We start from the raw sequence: 18,545 nt of genomic DNA on the forward strand, positions 1-18,545 counted from the left end.
TGGATTTCGAGCCAACCACAGCACAGAAACCACCCTCATCGCAGTCACCGACGACATCAGGACCCTGATGGACAACAGAGAAACAACCGCCCTCATCCTCCTGGACTTCTCGGCAGCCTTCGATACCGTGTGCCATCGCACCCTAATAATCCACCTCCCTCCCTTCCACTCAGATCCCACCGAGATCTACAGCGTACCCCAAGGATCCTCGCTCAGCCCAACCCTCTTCAATATCTACATGATCCCCCTCGCCACCATCGCACGCAAACACAGCATCAACATCATCTCCTATGCCGACGACACCCAGCTGATACTCTCCCTCACTAAAGACCCAACCACCGCCAAAACCAACCTACAGGAAGGAATGAAAGACGTCGCGGAATGGATGAAGCTCAGCCGTCTAAAACTGAACTCAGACAAGACGGAGGTCCTCATCCTCGCACAATCCCCATCCACCTGGGACGACTCCTGGTGGCCCACGGTGCTGGGCACCGCAGCAACCCCCTCGGATCACGCACGCAACCTCGGGTTCATCCTGGACCCCCTCCTCACAATGACCAAGCAAGTCAACGCTGTCTCGTCATAATGTTTCAACACCCTACGCATGCTCCGAAAAATCTTCCAATGGATCCCCGCCGAAACCAGAAAGACAGTTACCCATGCCCTCGTCACAAGCCGACTGGACTACGGAAACATCCTATACGCAGGAACCACCGCAAGCTTCAGAAACATCTACAACGCATACAGGACGCCTCCGCACGCCTCATCCTTTACATTCCTCGCTACAGCCACATATCCGCCCACCGGAAACACCTGCACTGGCTCCCCATCAACAAGAGGATCACCTTCAGGCTCCTCACCCACGCACATAAAGCACTCCACGACATAGGCCCCGAATACCTCAACAGCCGCCTCTCGTTCTACACGCCCACCCGTCAGCTCCGCTCAGCCAGCCTCGCCCTCCCCACCGTCCCACGGAACTGCAGAACCACCACCGGAGGAAGATCATTCGCCTACCTGGCAGCCAAAGCATGGAACTCTCTCCCCGCACACCTAAGAACTACCCAGGACCATCTCGCCTTCAGGAAACTCCTCAAAACATGGCTTTTCGAGCAGCAGTAACTCCCCCCCTCTCCAGCGCCTTGAGACCCTCAAGGGTGAGTAGCGCGCTCTATAAATGGACTGATTGATTGATTGATTGGTTGACTTTATAGCGCTAGATGGGTAATGGAGTGCAACTGAGAAAGCATCAGGGACCGCCTCCTGGGACCCTGGGCTGCTGGATTCTGTGGTCCCAAGAAAGCTGGAGTTGCTGTTATCCCGTGTAGTGGGATTGCGTGGAGCTCTTTATAGCGCTAGAAGGAAGGATGGAGTGCAGTTGAGAAAGCACCAGGGACCGTCTCCTGGGGCCCTGGGCTGCTGGATCCTGTTGGAAGCGTCAGTTGCCGGTATCACATCACAAAAAAGTATTTAAAATGTAACTTCTTAATGTTTTATCGGCAGTTTAAAAAAAATCCATTTTATTAGTCTTGATCCCTGCATCAGATTTTCTTCATTTGTGCCATATGAATCAATACATTTAACTGCATTTAAATTAATAATTTCATACCTGTATTGTTGTTTTGCTGTGTTATTCATGCATCACATGCACTTTTCTCTGACAAAGATCTTGGTCCTTGTGTCCGGCTAGCAAAGGGATATTTGGTATTCCTCACATAAACCAGCTTTTATTTTAAGTGCTAGATTGTGACTATGTGGGAAACTCAGCCACAGCTCAAAACAAAAATCTATTTTCTATTGTCTAAATTTCCAAGTTCTGACAGCAAAGAAAGCCTTGAGGAAAGTGGAGTGGTCTCATTGACATTAAATGCCATTGAATAAGTCAGGGTACATATTGGTGATGCTTTTTTATATTAAATGTTTTGACTTAACATATCATTAAAATATAAACACTCAAATGTTATTTGCAGAGAAAACATGTTTGTTTACAGTTAGATTGATCATAACTAATATAGGTCTGCATTTTAAAATGACTACCATAGTTTACCATCTTGTTTCGTGACACGTGCACGCTTTCTTTCTAGGTGAAGCTGGAGTTCTGATAATGAATGCAGTGTTATTTTACCTGCTTCCCCATGTGAAGAAATGAATTATTTTATTGGTGCTAATCATGTAATGTTTCAATGAGCAGCACTTTGATGAAGACACTTGTAGAGTACAGTATGATCCTCATATCTCATCTTCCTCCACATAGTATAAGTGTGAAAGAAGCTGTATTGTGACAAGTCCTGAGAAGACCTATGGAGCATATATTGTATCATCTTGCTTTAACCTGAATGGACAGTCTTATGATAACTGTGTGTAGATATGTAGAATATTGGAATTTTGTGTTTTAATGCAGTACAGACTTGTAGGAAGTAGATTTAGATTCAGACTTAGAATCGAGTAGAACACAGCAGGAGATTTTAGAGTGCTCTCCTAAGTCTTTCTCTGTGAGGCAATCTCATAATGATTCGTCCTCTGATGAATGAGATATGGGTCTAATTTTGAATTGCATATTAATCGAAGAAGACAAATTTTGACAATTGATGATACTAATCTGATTTTTGCCTTCTGAAAAACTTCAACCTTTAACAAACCTTTGTGATTTGAAAAAAACACTTTTGTCTTTCTTGCGGATCCTAACATGCTTCACATTTATTGAATTATTGTTTCATTACCCAAGCCCAGTTGTGAAATTTGATTCATCTGATAGCACTTTATGGGCCCTAACATTTGCACACCAAAAAGTGCTAACATCAAGATTAACACATGGAGGGAATCTATAATACTTCCTATTTTTAAAAAGGGAGTAAGGAGTATTCCATCTAATTATAGGCCCATTTCGCTGCTTAATACCTCTGGGAAAGTTTTTGGTAGAGTAGTCTTGGCTACTTTAGAAGATTGGGTAGAAGAAAAATAGTTTTTTTCTGAAATCCAGTGTGGATTTCTTCCAGGGTTAGGTACTTCCTTAAACCTATCTCTAATACTTGGCAAATATGTCAAAGCCAGGAGACGGGCCATACATGTAGCCTTTATGGTCATTTCCTGTGCCTTTGACTCAGTGAATATAGATGTCCTATGGGGCATTATGGAAGAGGGGATAGAACCTACTCCTATAAATGTAGTTAGAATTCTGCATCTAAATACCCAGATGAAAATTCGAAACACCCAACTTGGGGAATTTACCCCGTTTATCTGTGTGGACAAATGTGTTAAGCAGGGTTGTATCTTAGCTCCATTTTTACTTTCATTATTAATTAATGCATTGGAGTCTTTTTTAATATCTCTTAATTGTGAGGTCCCTATGTTTGTTTCTCAACCTGTTGCAGTCCTATTATATGCGGACAATGTTGTGCTGATCGCTCACACGGCCAATGGTTTACAGCTCGTCTTAGAATGATTTAATAATTTTATGGGAACCTGTAAACTCAAAGCAGATGGCATGAAGTCCTTTGTCATGACCTTTGCTTCAAGAAATACTCAGACCAGAAGATTTTTTTATAGGAAGCATAGAGATTCTGAAGACGCGAAACTTTAACTTTCTAGGTTTTATGTTTAATGACAATTTACAATGGGAAAGGTTAATCCTTCAGAGAAAACAGAGGATGGAAGTCTCTGGATAGGCCATCTTCAGTTTTGCTAGTAAACTCGGACATAAACCATTGGCTGAAATGATCACCTTATATACGAGAAGTTATGGTTTGCCCCACTTTTGATGTGGATTAAGATTGGGACCTCTGACCACTTATACTTTTACTCGTACTACTGCTAAAGACTGTCTTGCACAATCTAATGTGCAAGCTATCCCCTGGATTAAGTATATTAAGGAGTTATTGTATGATGTGGGTCTAAATAGTGATTTTAATAATCCGGATGAGATCCCTTGTTATATTATACCAATAATCAGATAAGGTAGAAATATCTGATGTTTAAAGATAAAGCCACATATAGGAGTATGCTTGATTTAGTATCAGTTCATTCATATGTACCTATATCCACTACCATGTGCATGGAGCCGTATCTAATGTGGTTTAAAGATTCAGAGGTCAGATAATTTCTCACCCATTTTCAGGGAAATAGAATTCACTTTTTAGTGGCCTTTCCCGTGGCAGGTACATAGTTCCAAAATCTACCGATTTGCTCTTATGTCGGAAGGTCACTTCAATCGACCAAGCACCTTTTCTTTTGTGTACTCTCTATTCTGATCCTAGCTTATGTTTTTTATGTCCAGTGCTCAGGGGTAGTCATTTTGATAACCATCAGGAGGGCTGAATTTTTCTCCAGCATCTTGAGTCCACAGTGATCTGCTGTGCAGTTTTGAGTTGTATTACAGAATCATTGAAAGTGAGAAAAAATATGCTTTGTAATAGTATTTTTAAACGTAGGATCATTTATGTTTGTGTGTTCTGTAATAGGCTATTTTCAATTGTTTTATGAATATATTCTGTTTTAAACTCAGCATCATTTATGCTTTGATTAGTATTTTTATAACTTCTTATTTTTAATCATGATGAACTTTTAGCTGTGATTATGATGAATTTGTGTATTATGATTTTTAAAAACTTGTTTTTCTTTTGTATGTTTCATGGTTTTTACTTAATAAAGAGGATGATGATGATAGTGTTGATGTTTATGATAACTGGCTTCTACTCATGATGCCTGAGGGCATTAGTTTCTGTCTCACGACAGCTACTGATTCAAGTCTGATATGCCTTGGTTAAAAGGTTTGTTATGATTATCAAATGGGTGTGATTCTCAAAACTTCAAATAAAGGATGTCATTTGTTTCTTCCTTTGCTAATGCACTCAAGATCCCTATTGTTGTCCATGTTTACTCTTCTGATATCAATCTTTCTTCAACCTGTGTGGGTCATGATGTTTTTCTTCTGTTGTCTGATATAAGGGTCTGCACAGAAAGTTTTCATTTTGTTGCTGTTTCACAGAATGTTCTATGATGAGGCTGGTTGGTTACTGTAGGATCCCATGGGAAGGTGTAATTTCGGTGCGTGAATCAGGGTTAGATAATAATAAGGTCCATGACTAGGGAGAGATGAAGTGTTGTATCCTAAGGTTACTTTTTGGCAGTCTTTTTTAGACTTGGCAAGTAATTTCTTGTCAAAGTTCTTGATTCCCTCCTTTTCTTTTTACCTGTTTTCTTTATCTTTGACAAAAGTGGTAGCGTTTCATTTTAGTAAACAAGAGTGTAGCAAGATGCTAAAAACGTCATGTTAATTTAAAAATGGTAGCATTATTATCCAGTATATTACAAGTGATATGACTATCATCTAGCATAAATACTGTGTCCTAAATATCATCTAAATATATCGCCTGATTGGAGGGCGTTATTGAAAATATACACACAATAGGAGGGTATTTTATAATTAATAACAAAATATTAATGTCGTTTTTTCTGTACACAATATTCTGACAAGATCTGGTTATTAATACCCAGGCATAAGCTCACTCTTTTTGAATAAGGCCTGATGTGAGAAAGTCAGTGTAATAGGAAATATTGATATGCGATAACTGAATATCTGATTCATATCTGTTCTTTTCACTAAGGACTGGAAATAGAAAAAGTACACAGTGTGTAGCAGTAAGTATCAATAAGTGATAAGTAATTACTAAATATCTACTTATATGCTCTGCCTCTTCAGTTTAAGATATTCATCTACAACCAACATCAAAAAATGAACCAACATCATCATTGAACATAAATCTTGAAGCAAAGTTAATTTTGCGTCAATAAGGCTGAGATTAAATTGGCATAATAGATAAAACAACATATGCAAAACACAGTCTAATATTGCTTGGATCCTTACCGTGCCTTGATGAAGAAATTGTATTGAAGAAGAAGTGTAAATAAGAAAAACACAATTCCTTCAACAAACATTGCAAATAGATTTTTTCCTACGAGGTCCCATTTAAAAGGATTTTCAAAACGGTCTTCACCTGTTGGGGACGAAAACACAAGAAACTAAGATATTTTAAACTCTACTTAACCATTTAGAGGACTCTGAACTTTTACTTTGATTGTTTGATAAAGTTTAGAAACAAAATAATTACAATTTCCTATCCTAGTAGCTGTATTTTATAGTATTATATTCTCCATTGGTCTATTTACTCTTATTTAGAAGGTTGTAAAGTTTACATATGACTCGGTTTTTGACAGACTTGACATGGGCTTTAATATGTTAGGCCTGTTTCTAAGCACTGCCAAATTTCCAGGATTAATTTACCAAGAAGTCTAGGAAAGAAGCCAAATGAAGAGGTTAAAGTTGGGATTAGAGAGACAAAGAACATTGCAGGGCACACTGTTGAGGAAGAATATGGTCTCTTGCTTGGTTTTTCAGAAAGAGAGATTATGTTCATGAAGGAAGGATGCCCTACAAAATTCAACATAATTTGCTCTAGTGCACACTGAAACATTAAGCAAATTGTCAGCACAGCCCAAACTATATTGCTACAACAAGCATTGCCAAAATAGCACACATATGGTCCAATTTGTGCAAAGTCACCTTCACCACTCCCTCAGCACAGATCCAAAAGCTAATATTCAACTTTTCATACAATCAAAGAAAGCAAAATGTTTTGTCCTGCCACCTATCCTGTCACCTAGGAGTCCTCTAAAATTAATACCTTTAACCCAAGGGCTATTACTTTTGATAAAACCAAGATTCCAGGGGAGAAAAGAATATTTATCAATTTGCCATCAGTCACGAGTGATAAAAATCAGCTCCAGTTCATGACTGAATGAATATTTTAACACCAGACCTACAGTTTTGAAATAAGAATTTTGGGAAGGCCTCAAAAACAAATACCTTATGTAACTGAGACAGATACCAAAGAAAAAGATTACCAGGTTGCACTAAACAGAAAAGTCACAACCAGAGACTCAGAGGCAGATATTTAATACAGCAGTATAAGTTTTGGGATGTTCATCTTCCTGGACTACATCATTATCAGTTGTGAGAAGATCAATCTCCCAAGATTATGGTGAGGAAAGGTCTTTCAGTTGAAAATATCAACCTGTAAGCAAATTCTTTATAAATATTGGGATCAAAACAAGTATCAAACCTTGGTAAGAGGGTGATTTCTAAACAGAGAATGTCAGTTTAGAGGGTAGTGAGAATGCAAGGTTAACAATAATTATTTGCATAATCGCTTGTAAATCTCTTTTCTGCAATAGCTGTACTCTGAGTAACTCAATCACTACGAAGGAACAATTTATCACATACTTTCACCTCTGTGAGCATCATGCCTGTCCTATCTCTTATGTACGGAGTTCTGAGACACTGGCAGTGAGGAGAGACATACACATGGAGATTTCTGCTTTGGTGCAACTTTGGGAGGGACATACGAGAGTAATAGGAAATTAGACAATATCTACTAATAAATAGGTGGAGCTAAGGGTATACAATGAGGGCTTTAGAAAGAATCAAATATGTACTACAACACATTCACCAATTAATAAGAACTTTCTATTCACTAAAGTTAATCCTAAACTTACTACAGTAGCACACCAAAAATAGGATTAAGGGGGTGATTCTAACTTTGGCGGGCGGCGGAGGTTTCCCCAACAGAATACCGCTATGCGTTCAGAAGACCGCCGCGGTTATTCTGTGTTTCCCGCTGGGCTGGCGGGCGACCGCCAGAAGGCCGCCCGCCAGCCCAGCGGGAAACCCCTTCCCACGAGGAAGCCGGCTCCGAATGGAGCCGGCGGAGTGGGAAGGGTGCGACGGGTGCAGTAGCATGACACTGAAAATCTTTTAGGGGCCCTCTTACGGGGGGCCCTGCAGTGCCCATGCCATTGGCATGGGCACTGCAGGGGCCCCCAGGGGCCCCGCATCACCCCTCACCGCCATCCTGTTCCTGGCGGTCACAACCGCCAGGAACAGGATGGCGGTGATGGGGTCGGAATCCCCATGGCGGCGCAGCAAGCTGCGCCGCCATGGAGGATTCCTCAGGGCAGCGGAAAACCGGCGGGAGACCGCCAGGGTCAGAGTGACCCCCTAAATGTACTTCAGCCATTCCTATGACAAAGGTAACCGTTTCACATTGCCAATCACTGGTACTGCAAGTCACTGTCTTATAAATAAAGGGAAACAAGCAATCACACCAATAACACTAACCCTACATGGAGAAAATAGGAAACTTAAAGGAATATTGATTAAGTTGTATATTTATATATGTCAACAGGTGAAACATTACAACTTCAACCAATCATACACACACTACCCACATAATAAAGCAAGGCACAGACCTTCTAAAATGTATTTCACCATGTTGATGAATATTTTTTGTTGCCTTGCCTCTCATCCTGAGGAATAATTATTTGAGGAAAACAGAGAAGATTTTTAGAGACAGGATCAAAATCTTTGGCATTCTTGAGGAAGCAGACATTGCAGACATTTATACCTTAAAGATGAACTTTAGTCTGGTAATTTGAAGGTATCCTCTGTGGTGCCCGGATTTTTCCTGGATTATATTTTGACTTGCTGCTCTCTCTGCTGCTCTTTCGGCACCTCTTTAGTTTATCAGAAGAACAAAGTCTCTGCAGTGACTGCCTCACTGTAAGAACCTTCATAATAATATGGCTTTCAACCCACTTGCTGGGGTTAAGGCTACCTCTTCTGGGGCTAAATCTAAGCAGGCCAAGAATGATCCCCTATCACCTATTTCCTCATCCATTAACCCGATTGTGGATACCATTTTAGATGAGGTGATCTCTATTTAGCCTTTTATAAATGCTATCAATGTGAAGTTGCAAAGGATTGAAGATAGATAGATCCTTATGGAGGGTAAAATTATTGAAATGGAACAATGTATTAGTTCCCTTCAGAATATGTCCAACAAACGGCCTCTACTTGAGCAAGAGATCTAAAAACTCAAACCTCAGTTCGAGGGTTTGTAAAATAGGAATTGTTGCATTACTCTCCATCTGTATGGTTTTCCAGGGCTCTTGAGGACCCTAATTATCTTTAATTCTCAAAGAAATCCCTCCCGGCCATACATAGACCTCTTACTACTTCTCCTCTTAACTTGCAACAGGCTCTTCATTTAGGTCAATTCATCATCATTCTTCCAAACCTCAAGGCATAATTATGCTTTTTCTAGAATTTACAGACCTTTATTTGTCTTTTAAAGGTGGCTAAAGACAAAAACCAAATCGTATTGTCTTGTCATTATATATTCATATCTCAAGATATTGCCAATGCAATCAATGCCAGACATAAGGAATTCCTCGCCTTCAGACCCAAATTGTGATCGTAATATTTGTAATGGCATTCTTTCCTTGCTTATGCAAAATAACTTATGAAAGCACTGCTAAATTGAAAGTTTTCCTCCAAAATATTACATCACACAAAATGGATACTGTTGCTCAGAAGTCTTAAAATGTTTTTGTGTTTATATGACTTTTTCCGTTTCTTATCCCTATTCTATTTGGTTTTTCTTCCCTGCTCTGCTGTTGATCTGTCATAATGCTGACACATCACATATCACTTTCAGTAATTATCTATTCAGATCTGGATGTTTATCCTTGATCTGCTCCTCAATCTGCTGTCCTATATAAGTCCTTTCCTCACAGGTATCCTTCTACTCTTCTCTGATTTCTGAGAGGGCTTGTATGATATTAGATTTCTCTGTTTCATTGTTTCTATCCCTTGTTTTGTATAATAATTGTTGTAATTTTGTCTCCTCTCCTCTTTATCCAGCTTGTCACTCTTGTTTCTGTACTCCTCTCCTCATTTATTTATACGATATGTTTAATGTTTTTTCGTGGAATATTTTGGACTTGGCCCATCAGTAAAATGACAAAAAGTACTTTCTCATTTACCTAAACTTGATTCTCAAATTGCCTTTTTACAAGAAACACATTGTAATGCTTCTGAATCTGTTAAATTGAAAAGGCAATGGGCTGACCAGATGTTTTTTTTGCTCCTGTAATCGATCATGATGATAGTGTTGCTATTCTTTGTCAGAATGCTTTGAGACTACACACTGAATGTGATATTGATTAATAATAGATGTTCAATGCCAATATCCACAACAAACATATTACTTTGTTTAATGTTTATGGTACTGTTAAATCTGACCCTGGCATTTGGCACTCCATTAAAGTAAAATGTGCTGATATTGCCAACCCCAATCCCATTATGGCTTGGCAGAGGTATACACCTTTGTCCAAATAGGGACCACAATCCGAGTTGGGGTAGCTCACACACAATCCAACTTATCCAATGCCCACCCTCTGGTAGCTTGGCACTAAGCAGTTAAGCGTAACTTAGAAGGCAATGTGTAAAGTCTTTGTGCAATAAATCATACAGTAACACAGTGAACACACCACACAAATACACCACTCAGGTTTAGAAAACTATAAGATATTTATCTGATTAAATCCAGGTCAAAATGTTAAAGAAATCACTTTTGCAAGATTAAAAAGAGTCCTGAATCTTAGAAATAAACAGCTGTCTCTTGTTTGCACAAAGTACCTGGTTTGCGTAAAAAATAACAAAAACAGAGACCGCAGAGGAAGAGATGCATGGAAAAATAGGGTGTGCATCAGAATTTCTGGTGTGGCACAGACGATGCGTCGTTTCTTTCCACGCTGCAAAGGGCTTGGTGTCGATTTCCAGCGTGTAGTCTTGGCTCCTCATTGCGATGTGGGGATCGTTTTGACACCCTGGGATGACGCAGGGAAATCCTGGGGATGTGGGACGAAGTCAATCCGGTGTGGTGATGCGTAAAATTTTCTGTCGCACAGCAGGCGATCAGTCGATTCTTCACTCAGGAAGTTGGCTGCGTTGTTCTGGTTTGGCTGTGCGTCGATCCGGTGGGACTGTGCGTCGAATCTCCGGTTGCAAGGCAGGTGCTGCTTCGAATCTTCACTCGGGAAGTCGGGCTGCGTCGTTCTGGTTTGGCTGCGCAGTGATTTTCTCATCGCAAGACAAGCTGTGCGTAGTTTCCAACAAGCTGTGCATCGGTTTTCGACGCACAAGGAGTTCCTTGAAGAGATGACGTTTTTTTAGCCCTGAAACTTTAGAAAACAGGAGGCAAGTCAATCCAAACCCCAGGAGAGCACTTCTCAGCAACGTCAGAGGGCAGTAGCCTTACTAGGGCAACAGCAAAGCAGCAGTCCTTCTCAGCAAAGCAGTCCAGGTGAGTCCTTTGGCACTTGACAGTGCAATTCCTCTTGAAAGGTTGCAGATTCATGCCCAGAAGTGTCTAATTGGGTGGGGAGAGGGACCCAATTTATATACCCCAAAATGCCTTTGAAGTGGGGGAGACTTCAAAGAGTGGTTTTGAAGTGCACAATGTCCCCTTTCAGTAGAGGTTTGTCTGCCAGGGTCCCAGTAGTGGGTTTGTCAGTCCATTGTGTGAGGGCAGGCCACTGGTCTTTGAAATGTAAGTGTCGGGCCCTCCACCCTTTCAGCCCAGGAAGACCCATTCCGTACACCAATGAATGCAGATTTGCCTGAGTGTCCTGTGTTTGTGGTTGTCTGGGTGGAATGCACAAGGGAGCTGTCAACCAGCCTAGCGGAGATGTGGATTGAAGACAGGCTGTAAGACACAGATGGATTTTAAGTGCAGAGAAATGCTCACTTTCTAAAAGTGTCATTTCTAAAATAGAAATATAAAATCCAACCTCACCAATAAGCAGGATCTTGTATTACCATTCTGGCCATACTAAATATGATCTGGTTACCCCTTTATGATCATAATCTACCACTCAAACAGTATATGGGGGTAGCCCTAATGCTATCCTACGAAAGGAGCAGTCCTCACAGTAGTGGAAAGAGAATTTAGGAGTTTTACCCTACCAGGACATATAAAATACACATGTGCATGTCCTGCCTTTTACCTACATAGCACCCTGCCCTATGGGTTCCCTAGGGCCTACCTTAGAAATGACTCATATGTAGAAAAAGGGGTGTTTAATGCTTGGCAAGTACTTTTAAATGCCAAGTCGAAGTGGCAGTGAACCTGCACACACAGGTCTTACAATGGCGGGCCTGAGGCAAAGTTTAGGGGCTACTTCTGTGGGTGGCACAACCAATGCTGCAGGCCCACTAGTAGTATTCAATTTCTAGGCCCTGGGCACATGTGGTGCACTTTACTAGGGATTACAAGTAAATTAAATGTGTTTTGATGCACTTAAATCCCTGAAAGGGGCAAAGGCATCTGGCCTAGATTGGTTTTCTATTGAACTTCTTTTGTCCTTGTCTCCCTTCTTCGCTCCCAAATTATTAGAACTTTTTACTTCATTTATTTCCGACTCCAAAGTGAGTGGCACCTTTTTTTAGAAGCTTTGATAACCATAATCCCCAAGCCAAACATCCAATTTTTTTACAAATGTTATAAGCTCTTTTCGATTATTAATTAGGATTGTAAGATTTTTGCCAAGATTTTAGCTTCCTGCTTAGAATCTGTAGTTCCTCTTGTTATACCTGGCAAATCTGGTTTTATTAAGGGAATTCTTGCTGCTGATAATGCTAGAATACATTCCAATATTATCAGCCTATCTAGTAAAATTAATTACCCACTTGCAGCCCTTTCATTGGATGCTGAAATACAAATTTCACCACATAAATTGGCAGTTTATGTTTACCACTGTTCATCCATTTGATTTTGGTCCAAAATCATTTTATTTCAAAAAATTACTTTACTCCATCCTCAGGGTTAGATATTTTGTTATTGATAGTGTGTCTCCCTACTTTGAGTTACATAGATGTACAGACAAGGTTACCCCTCTCTCCTTTGTTATTTGTCCTATGTTTGTATCCTTTCCTAGAATTATTTTGTTGCAATACACTTCTATCTGGCTTCAAACATGCCTTTCTAGAAGTTAAATTAAGTTATCTGCATATGCAGATTATATTCTACTCTAAATGTCGAATCCACAAGCTTCTCTGGATTCATTTTTAAAAGAGGTTTCCTTATTCACCAGTGTCTCAGACTATAGATTGAATTTTAATAAAACTGAGATTTTACCCTTGAACTCTTTTTGCTATCAACAGATGTTTGCCAACACTAACTTTACATGGTGCCCCTTCAAGATTATGCACCAGATTTAAGAAAATTGTCCCTACATTTCATGTAGTACCACTTTTCTTGTGGCCCCTCGTGCCCCCCCACCACCACCATGTGTGTGCCATATTTAAAATACTGCGTACCATGGCACAGGGTAGGGGGCAATAGCATCAGAAATGTATATACTGTTCAAGATCTAACCCTGAACAGTACATAGGGGCCCATTGAAAACAAAGGAATGCCCCCTTTTAACGCCTGCTTTGAGCATTAAAAATGCCTGTAAAAATGACACAAAGAAATCTCTTAGATTTCTTTCTGACATTTCTCCGCCCCCCTGATGGGGGAACACCCCCACTGTATACATTATGCCTGGGACAGGCATAATGTGGTGCAAGGAGTTAAGATGTGGCGCTATGTATGCATTATGCCATTTTGTAAATCTGGTACAGCGATTTTTGCCTCGTTGGGCCACATTAGCGTAAACAAATGACGCTAATGTGGGGGCAAGGAGGAGCTAAGGGCGCTTAAATATGCCCCTATATATCTTAGAGTTTGGTTCTGTTCCACCATATGAAAATCACTCTTCAATACCTTTGGTATGTTGAACTCCAGGATACATACGCTACTCTTGACTTGATCTCCATTATCTTTATCATGGTGCGGTTGACTAGACACCATTAAAATGATGATTGTGACATAAATTTATAAAATATCCTCCTATTACATTTTAAAATTCCTATTCAATATTTTAAAAAACTTGACTCCAGTTGTATGAAATTTCTATGGAATAAGAAAACTTCACATGCTGCTCTCTCTCTTTCTTCAGTCATACGCCAAATCTTTAAAGGGGGTGTCAGATTTCCAGACTTTAATTTATATCATTCCTCTTTTTTAATCACTGAGTATTGTATAATGAGCTATGATTTTTTAAGATCAACCTGTACCAGTATGGATGAACTTTGAATGATCTTTACTGAATGATTTTTCCTTTTTCACATGTCAAATTGTACTTTTATCTTCAAAAATCTCATTTGAAATACTTGCACTATTTATTACACAGAATATTTTTGATCAAACTAATTTACTGCACTGTTTCAAGCATTCCTCCATTTTGTAAAGTAAATTTTTCAAGTTACATAATAGATATTTCTATTTGGAACACTGGGAAGAAAATGGAATAACTTATGTACACCGATTTATGAAAGATAATTCTATTGCACCCTTTGATTACATGTAAATGCAATATCAATTACCTGACTCATATTTAGAGGAATATAGCTCAATTTACTCCTCTATAAAATGCTTTTTCCCAAGCATCCCAGGAATATTGATTCATTGTTACCAGTACCTGCTATATCTCTCGATAATGTTTTGCATTACAATATTACCAGAACTGCCTTCATTTATAACAACTTACTGTCCTCCAACTCCACTAGAGATAAAAGTTCTTCGGAACTGTTATGGGAAGATGATTTGTCTATGTAATTTCCTCCTCAATGTTGGGATTAAATATGACTTAAACTATGTACAAGCTCTAAAGTCACCTGTATCACCCAATCACTCTTTTTTATTTATCATAGAAATGTTATTACACTGAAATATGTTGCTAAATGTGACCCCTCTGTTTTCCCACTAAACTGGTCCTGTTTCAAATAAACTGGCTCTTTAGTTCATTTGCTATGCCACTGTTGCCATGTTCAAATCTTTTGGACTCTAGTTTGATCTAAATGTTTAAAAATATTTCAGTATGATTCTGTTTGCAATGCAAAATGTTTTCTTGTTTTTTCATCACCTAATATTGACCATATATCACCTATACGTCTACTGTTAAATCTTAGCATTGCAATTCCTTTTCAAGTAATACTTTCTTGTTGGAAAGACTAATCTAAATTATCGGTACTTACATGGTGGAATTTTGTACGTGTTCAACACAGAATACACACTGTAACTTCGCCTTTACATCAGAAAGGTATATCTAAGTTATAGTGGTTACCTTTCACTGTTTTTCTCTCCTTGCGCTCTTCACTCTCTTAAATTATTTTCCTACCACATTTCTAGTTTCCCTTCTCTTCTCCATCTTTCTCTCAATTTCTCTTTGGATTTTTTTCCTGTTTCTCTTTTTATATAAAACAAATAATTAACCTCCTAATTATGTACACTTACCATGTTCGCAATCCTTTTACTATGCATCGCCATTTTATATTGTTTACTTTATGAACTTGCAATAAAAATGCTTATCTAAAAAATGGACAAGCCACATTAATTTCAGGTTTTGCTTCAAGTTAAACTCACATCTTGTATTGTGTGGTGTATACATTTTAAAGTATTAACATTAAATTAAAAAAAGATTGTCATTGTTATGTAATGTAGATAAAGACAAGTTATCTTTAGTAATACGATTCTGGTTGATGTATAATCTTTCCTTAGATCTCTCACAATATGACTGTCCATTCTAGGTCTCACGGAGATATATAAAACTCTCTCTGCTATCATCACCAGATGGCACCACATGGCTCTAGATGCTTCTCCACCAAGGAACATGACATCACTGAAATATACTGGTCACCCACCAGTGCAATAGCGTTAGTTCTCATTGAGACGTATGGAGAGGCACCAAGAGTGGTAACAGTGAAAAACAGAGTACATAACATGTTTTCATACCGTGGAATCATATGAATGACAACACTAGCCAACAGAAATGAAATAATAAAAGATAAGACATAATAAACCATGGTAGCATCACTTTTATCAGTTTGTGATACATGTGTGTTTGGGGTGCATTTAGATGTGTGACCTGGTTGATGTCCTGCCATAGTAGATGGAATTCCTTCTGTTGCTACCAAATCACTTGAAATGGGGACTGCTGAGAAAATAGCAGGCATTAAACTCTAAGCATTATAATCTCTAAAGAAGAGGATAATACCCTTCTTTAGAGCTGAGAGAGAAGTGTGAGTTGTGTGGCTACCTGTGAGTGGGGTAACGTGTTTCATAACTGTGAACTAGAACTGTAATGGGATTACGTTTCTGACCTGGCCTCAGATAAGGGTTCTTCAGAACAGACACTGAATCCAGATCCCACTCCAGGAAGAGCTCTTGCCTCCTGAATACAGGATAATAACTATTTGGCCTGCCTCCTTTCATCCTAACATATTCTTTGAATTCCCCCAAAATCCTTACCACCACTTGACACACTGACAGAGTATGTCAGTTTCTGCCACATGGCAATCTTTTCTAGTTCACTGAAGGTATATGGAGGCAGAACATGTAGTTTCCTGAAATGATCAACAAGGTCTTCCTCATCCACAATGAAGTTTCTGTTCCTCTTGAGTGGGGCTGGCTGCATTCTGAAGCTGCAGTAAAGTCAAGGGTGGGAAGAGCCAAGGCTTTTGGCTGAAGTTATGTGCTGCTGCAATTATGTTTATTAAGTGTGCGTGATTTAGGTCAGGTGAATGTTGTTTCCCTGTACTGCATTCTGAGTTTTCCCTAGCAGAGATGGAACTCTCAGCCTATAGGCATCGTTCAGAAAGTTGGTCAAAAAGTTACTATCATTTTGGTAGTATTTTTTTTCGTAAGAGTATCTCCATTATGTAAGCAGGTGAATACCTTTACATCACAGGTCTGGGCAGAGCTGTTCACCTGGATATAATGAAAGCCAACCAGGCAGAGATCTCTGAAGAGTTCTAAACAGAGTTCTTTGTGTGTGGAGATCTCTGCTCACAGATTTCCCTTTGTGAGTTGGGCCTTGTGTGTCTTAAAATCAAGATTGTGCCAAGAAGGGTAAGAACGTGGCAAAGGTGAAATCTGCAATACGCAGTGTAATCTAAAACAATTGTGAGTTACTCTTGTTAAGTGAAGTTCCCAAAATTTCTCGATTACACCATGTGGCCTAATTACACACGATTCATGATAAAAAGTGTATCACAAACATGTCATTTGCGGTAAAAACATCACTGGAAATGCAAGTGAACAACGCACACAATAGAATGCAAGTGACTGATGTTCACAGAACTTTTGTTTTTTACACTACTTCTTAGCATGGAATGTATGCGTGGAAGCATTTTACGCTAACATTTTGCACCAAGAGGCAATTTTGTATGTGCATAATTACACATTATTTTTCCCAAATTTCATGCAATTATGCAAAAGCAAATTATGCAAATTTAATACAATTGCAGTTACAAGGTGAGCTTGAGAAAGGATGTTCAATACTAACATTGTGGGGTTTTGAAATATACCATTATATTTTCCTGTCATGGCAAATCTGCTGCAAAGTTTTGTGATGATATTTACTCACCGAAGCACATCACGATTTGTGTTTGAAAGGTAGTAAAAATAACGCAAAGTATTGCTATGCACTAATTTGCGTCAAGGGGAAGTTTCTTGGGTGGTACACTCCCCTTCTATCATGATGTCGAAGAGTAAAGGATGTCTCCACTCAAAGAAGTATTTTCCTTCTGGAGATAAGGTTCATAGGTTATCAGGAGTTTTGTGAATCAGTCTCAAGATGATTGTCAACTAACTGTTATTTTCAATGTATGCCTGTATTTTAAATGAATAGCAGCTTTTTAACTAACAAAGAATACATTTATTGCACACTTTGAATAAGGTTAATTTAAAAGTGATGCGATTCAATCACCTGAGAGTTGTACAAGAAGCACGCAAGTCACTTTGGTGCTCTTTGGCTCTGATTACATAATTGTGTAGTGATGGAAAATAACCTGATTTGTGAAGAAAATGCTAAATTTTGATGACAATCCATTGAGGAAATTTTCTAAACTGTAGACTTACATGTTAGAGGGAATCAGAGGACTTTGTATTACTACCAGACTCAAAATGAGGTCCACTTTTCAGAAAAAATGTCTCTTCTGCTTAGTTGTATGTTTTTTTTATTCTCTACATGCAAAATGTAACAAAACCCAACGCGCACGCATTTTTTAAAAAACAGAACTTACCAAATCTGGAATATGCTGTGGCAATGGCTTGATTCTTCGCCATATCAATAAGGCCTCTTCCAAGGCAGAAATGTGGAAAAATCAGTAGTATTTTCTTAAGTATTTCATTTACATTGTTAAGGTTCTAACAAAAAAAAGAAAATACCACAATTATGTACATTACCCAAACTGCAACAATTATCAAGGTTTGAGATATATTTGCGCAATACAAACTATTTCTTCAATATATTCCAACAACAATTACTGATTGCACAAGTATATATAATATCCACCATTAGAGATGAATTAAATTACTCTCTCTGTCTTCAATCAGAAACATTATTCAGTTTGTACAAGCTTATGTAGCGTCTGCCTCCTCTAAGTCAGCCTCCAGTTACTGGCCAGGCTAAGGTGAGTAATGTTCGAAAGCCTTAAAGATAATCCAAACTGACCATGTTTGATCAAACGTAGCAATATGTCCTTTCAGGGGCTGGAACAGCGGTACCGATGCATCTATGACCAATGAAAGCTCAAGCGAATA

General features: G+C 39.1%; 1 protein-coding gene across 3 annotated transcripts in view; it reads right to left on the reverse strand.

The window, feature by feature from the left end:
* LOC138299526 (phospholipid-transporting ATPase ABCA1-like) overlaps positions 1 to 18,545 on the reverse strand; it is a 2,649,159-nt gene that overhangs the window by 795,353 nt on the left and 1,835,261 nt on the right. For all 3 annotated transcript variants that reach the window (XM_069237840.1, XM_069237822.1, XM_069237830.1), the window contains 2 exons: positions 18,026 to 18,149; positions 5,864 to 5,993 (listed from right to left, as the gene is read on the reverse strand). In XM_069237840.1, coding sequence (XP_069093941.1) covers positions 5,864 to 5,993; positions 18,026 to 18,149 — 254 coding nt within the window. The remainder of the gene's footprint in view (positions 1 to 5,863; positions 5,994 to 18,025; positions 18,150 to 18,545) is intronic.

The sequence above is a fragment of the Pleurodeles waltl genome, chromosome 1_2 (genome assembly GCF_031143425.1).
Source record: "Pleurodeles waltl isolate 20211129_DDA chromosome 1_2, aPleWal1.hap1.20221129, whole genome shotgun sequence".
In the NCBI taxonomy this organism is placed as follows: Eukaryota; Metazoa; Chordata; class Amphibia; order Caudata; family Salamandridae; genus Pleurodeles; species Pleurodeles waltl.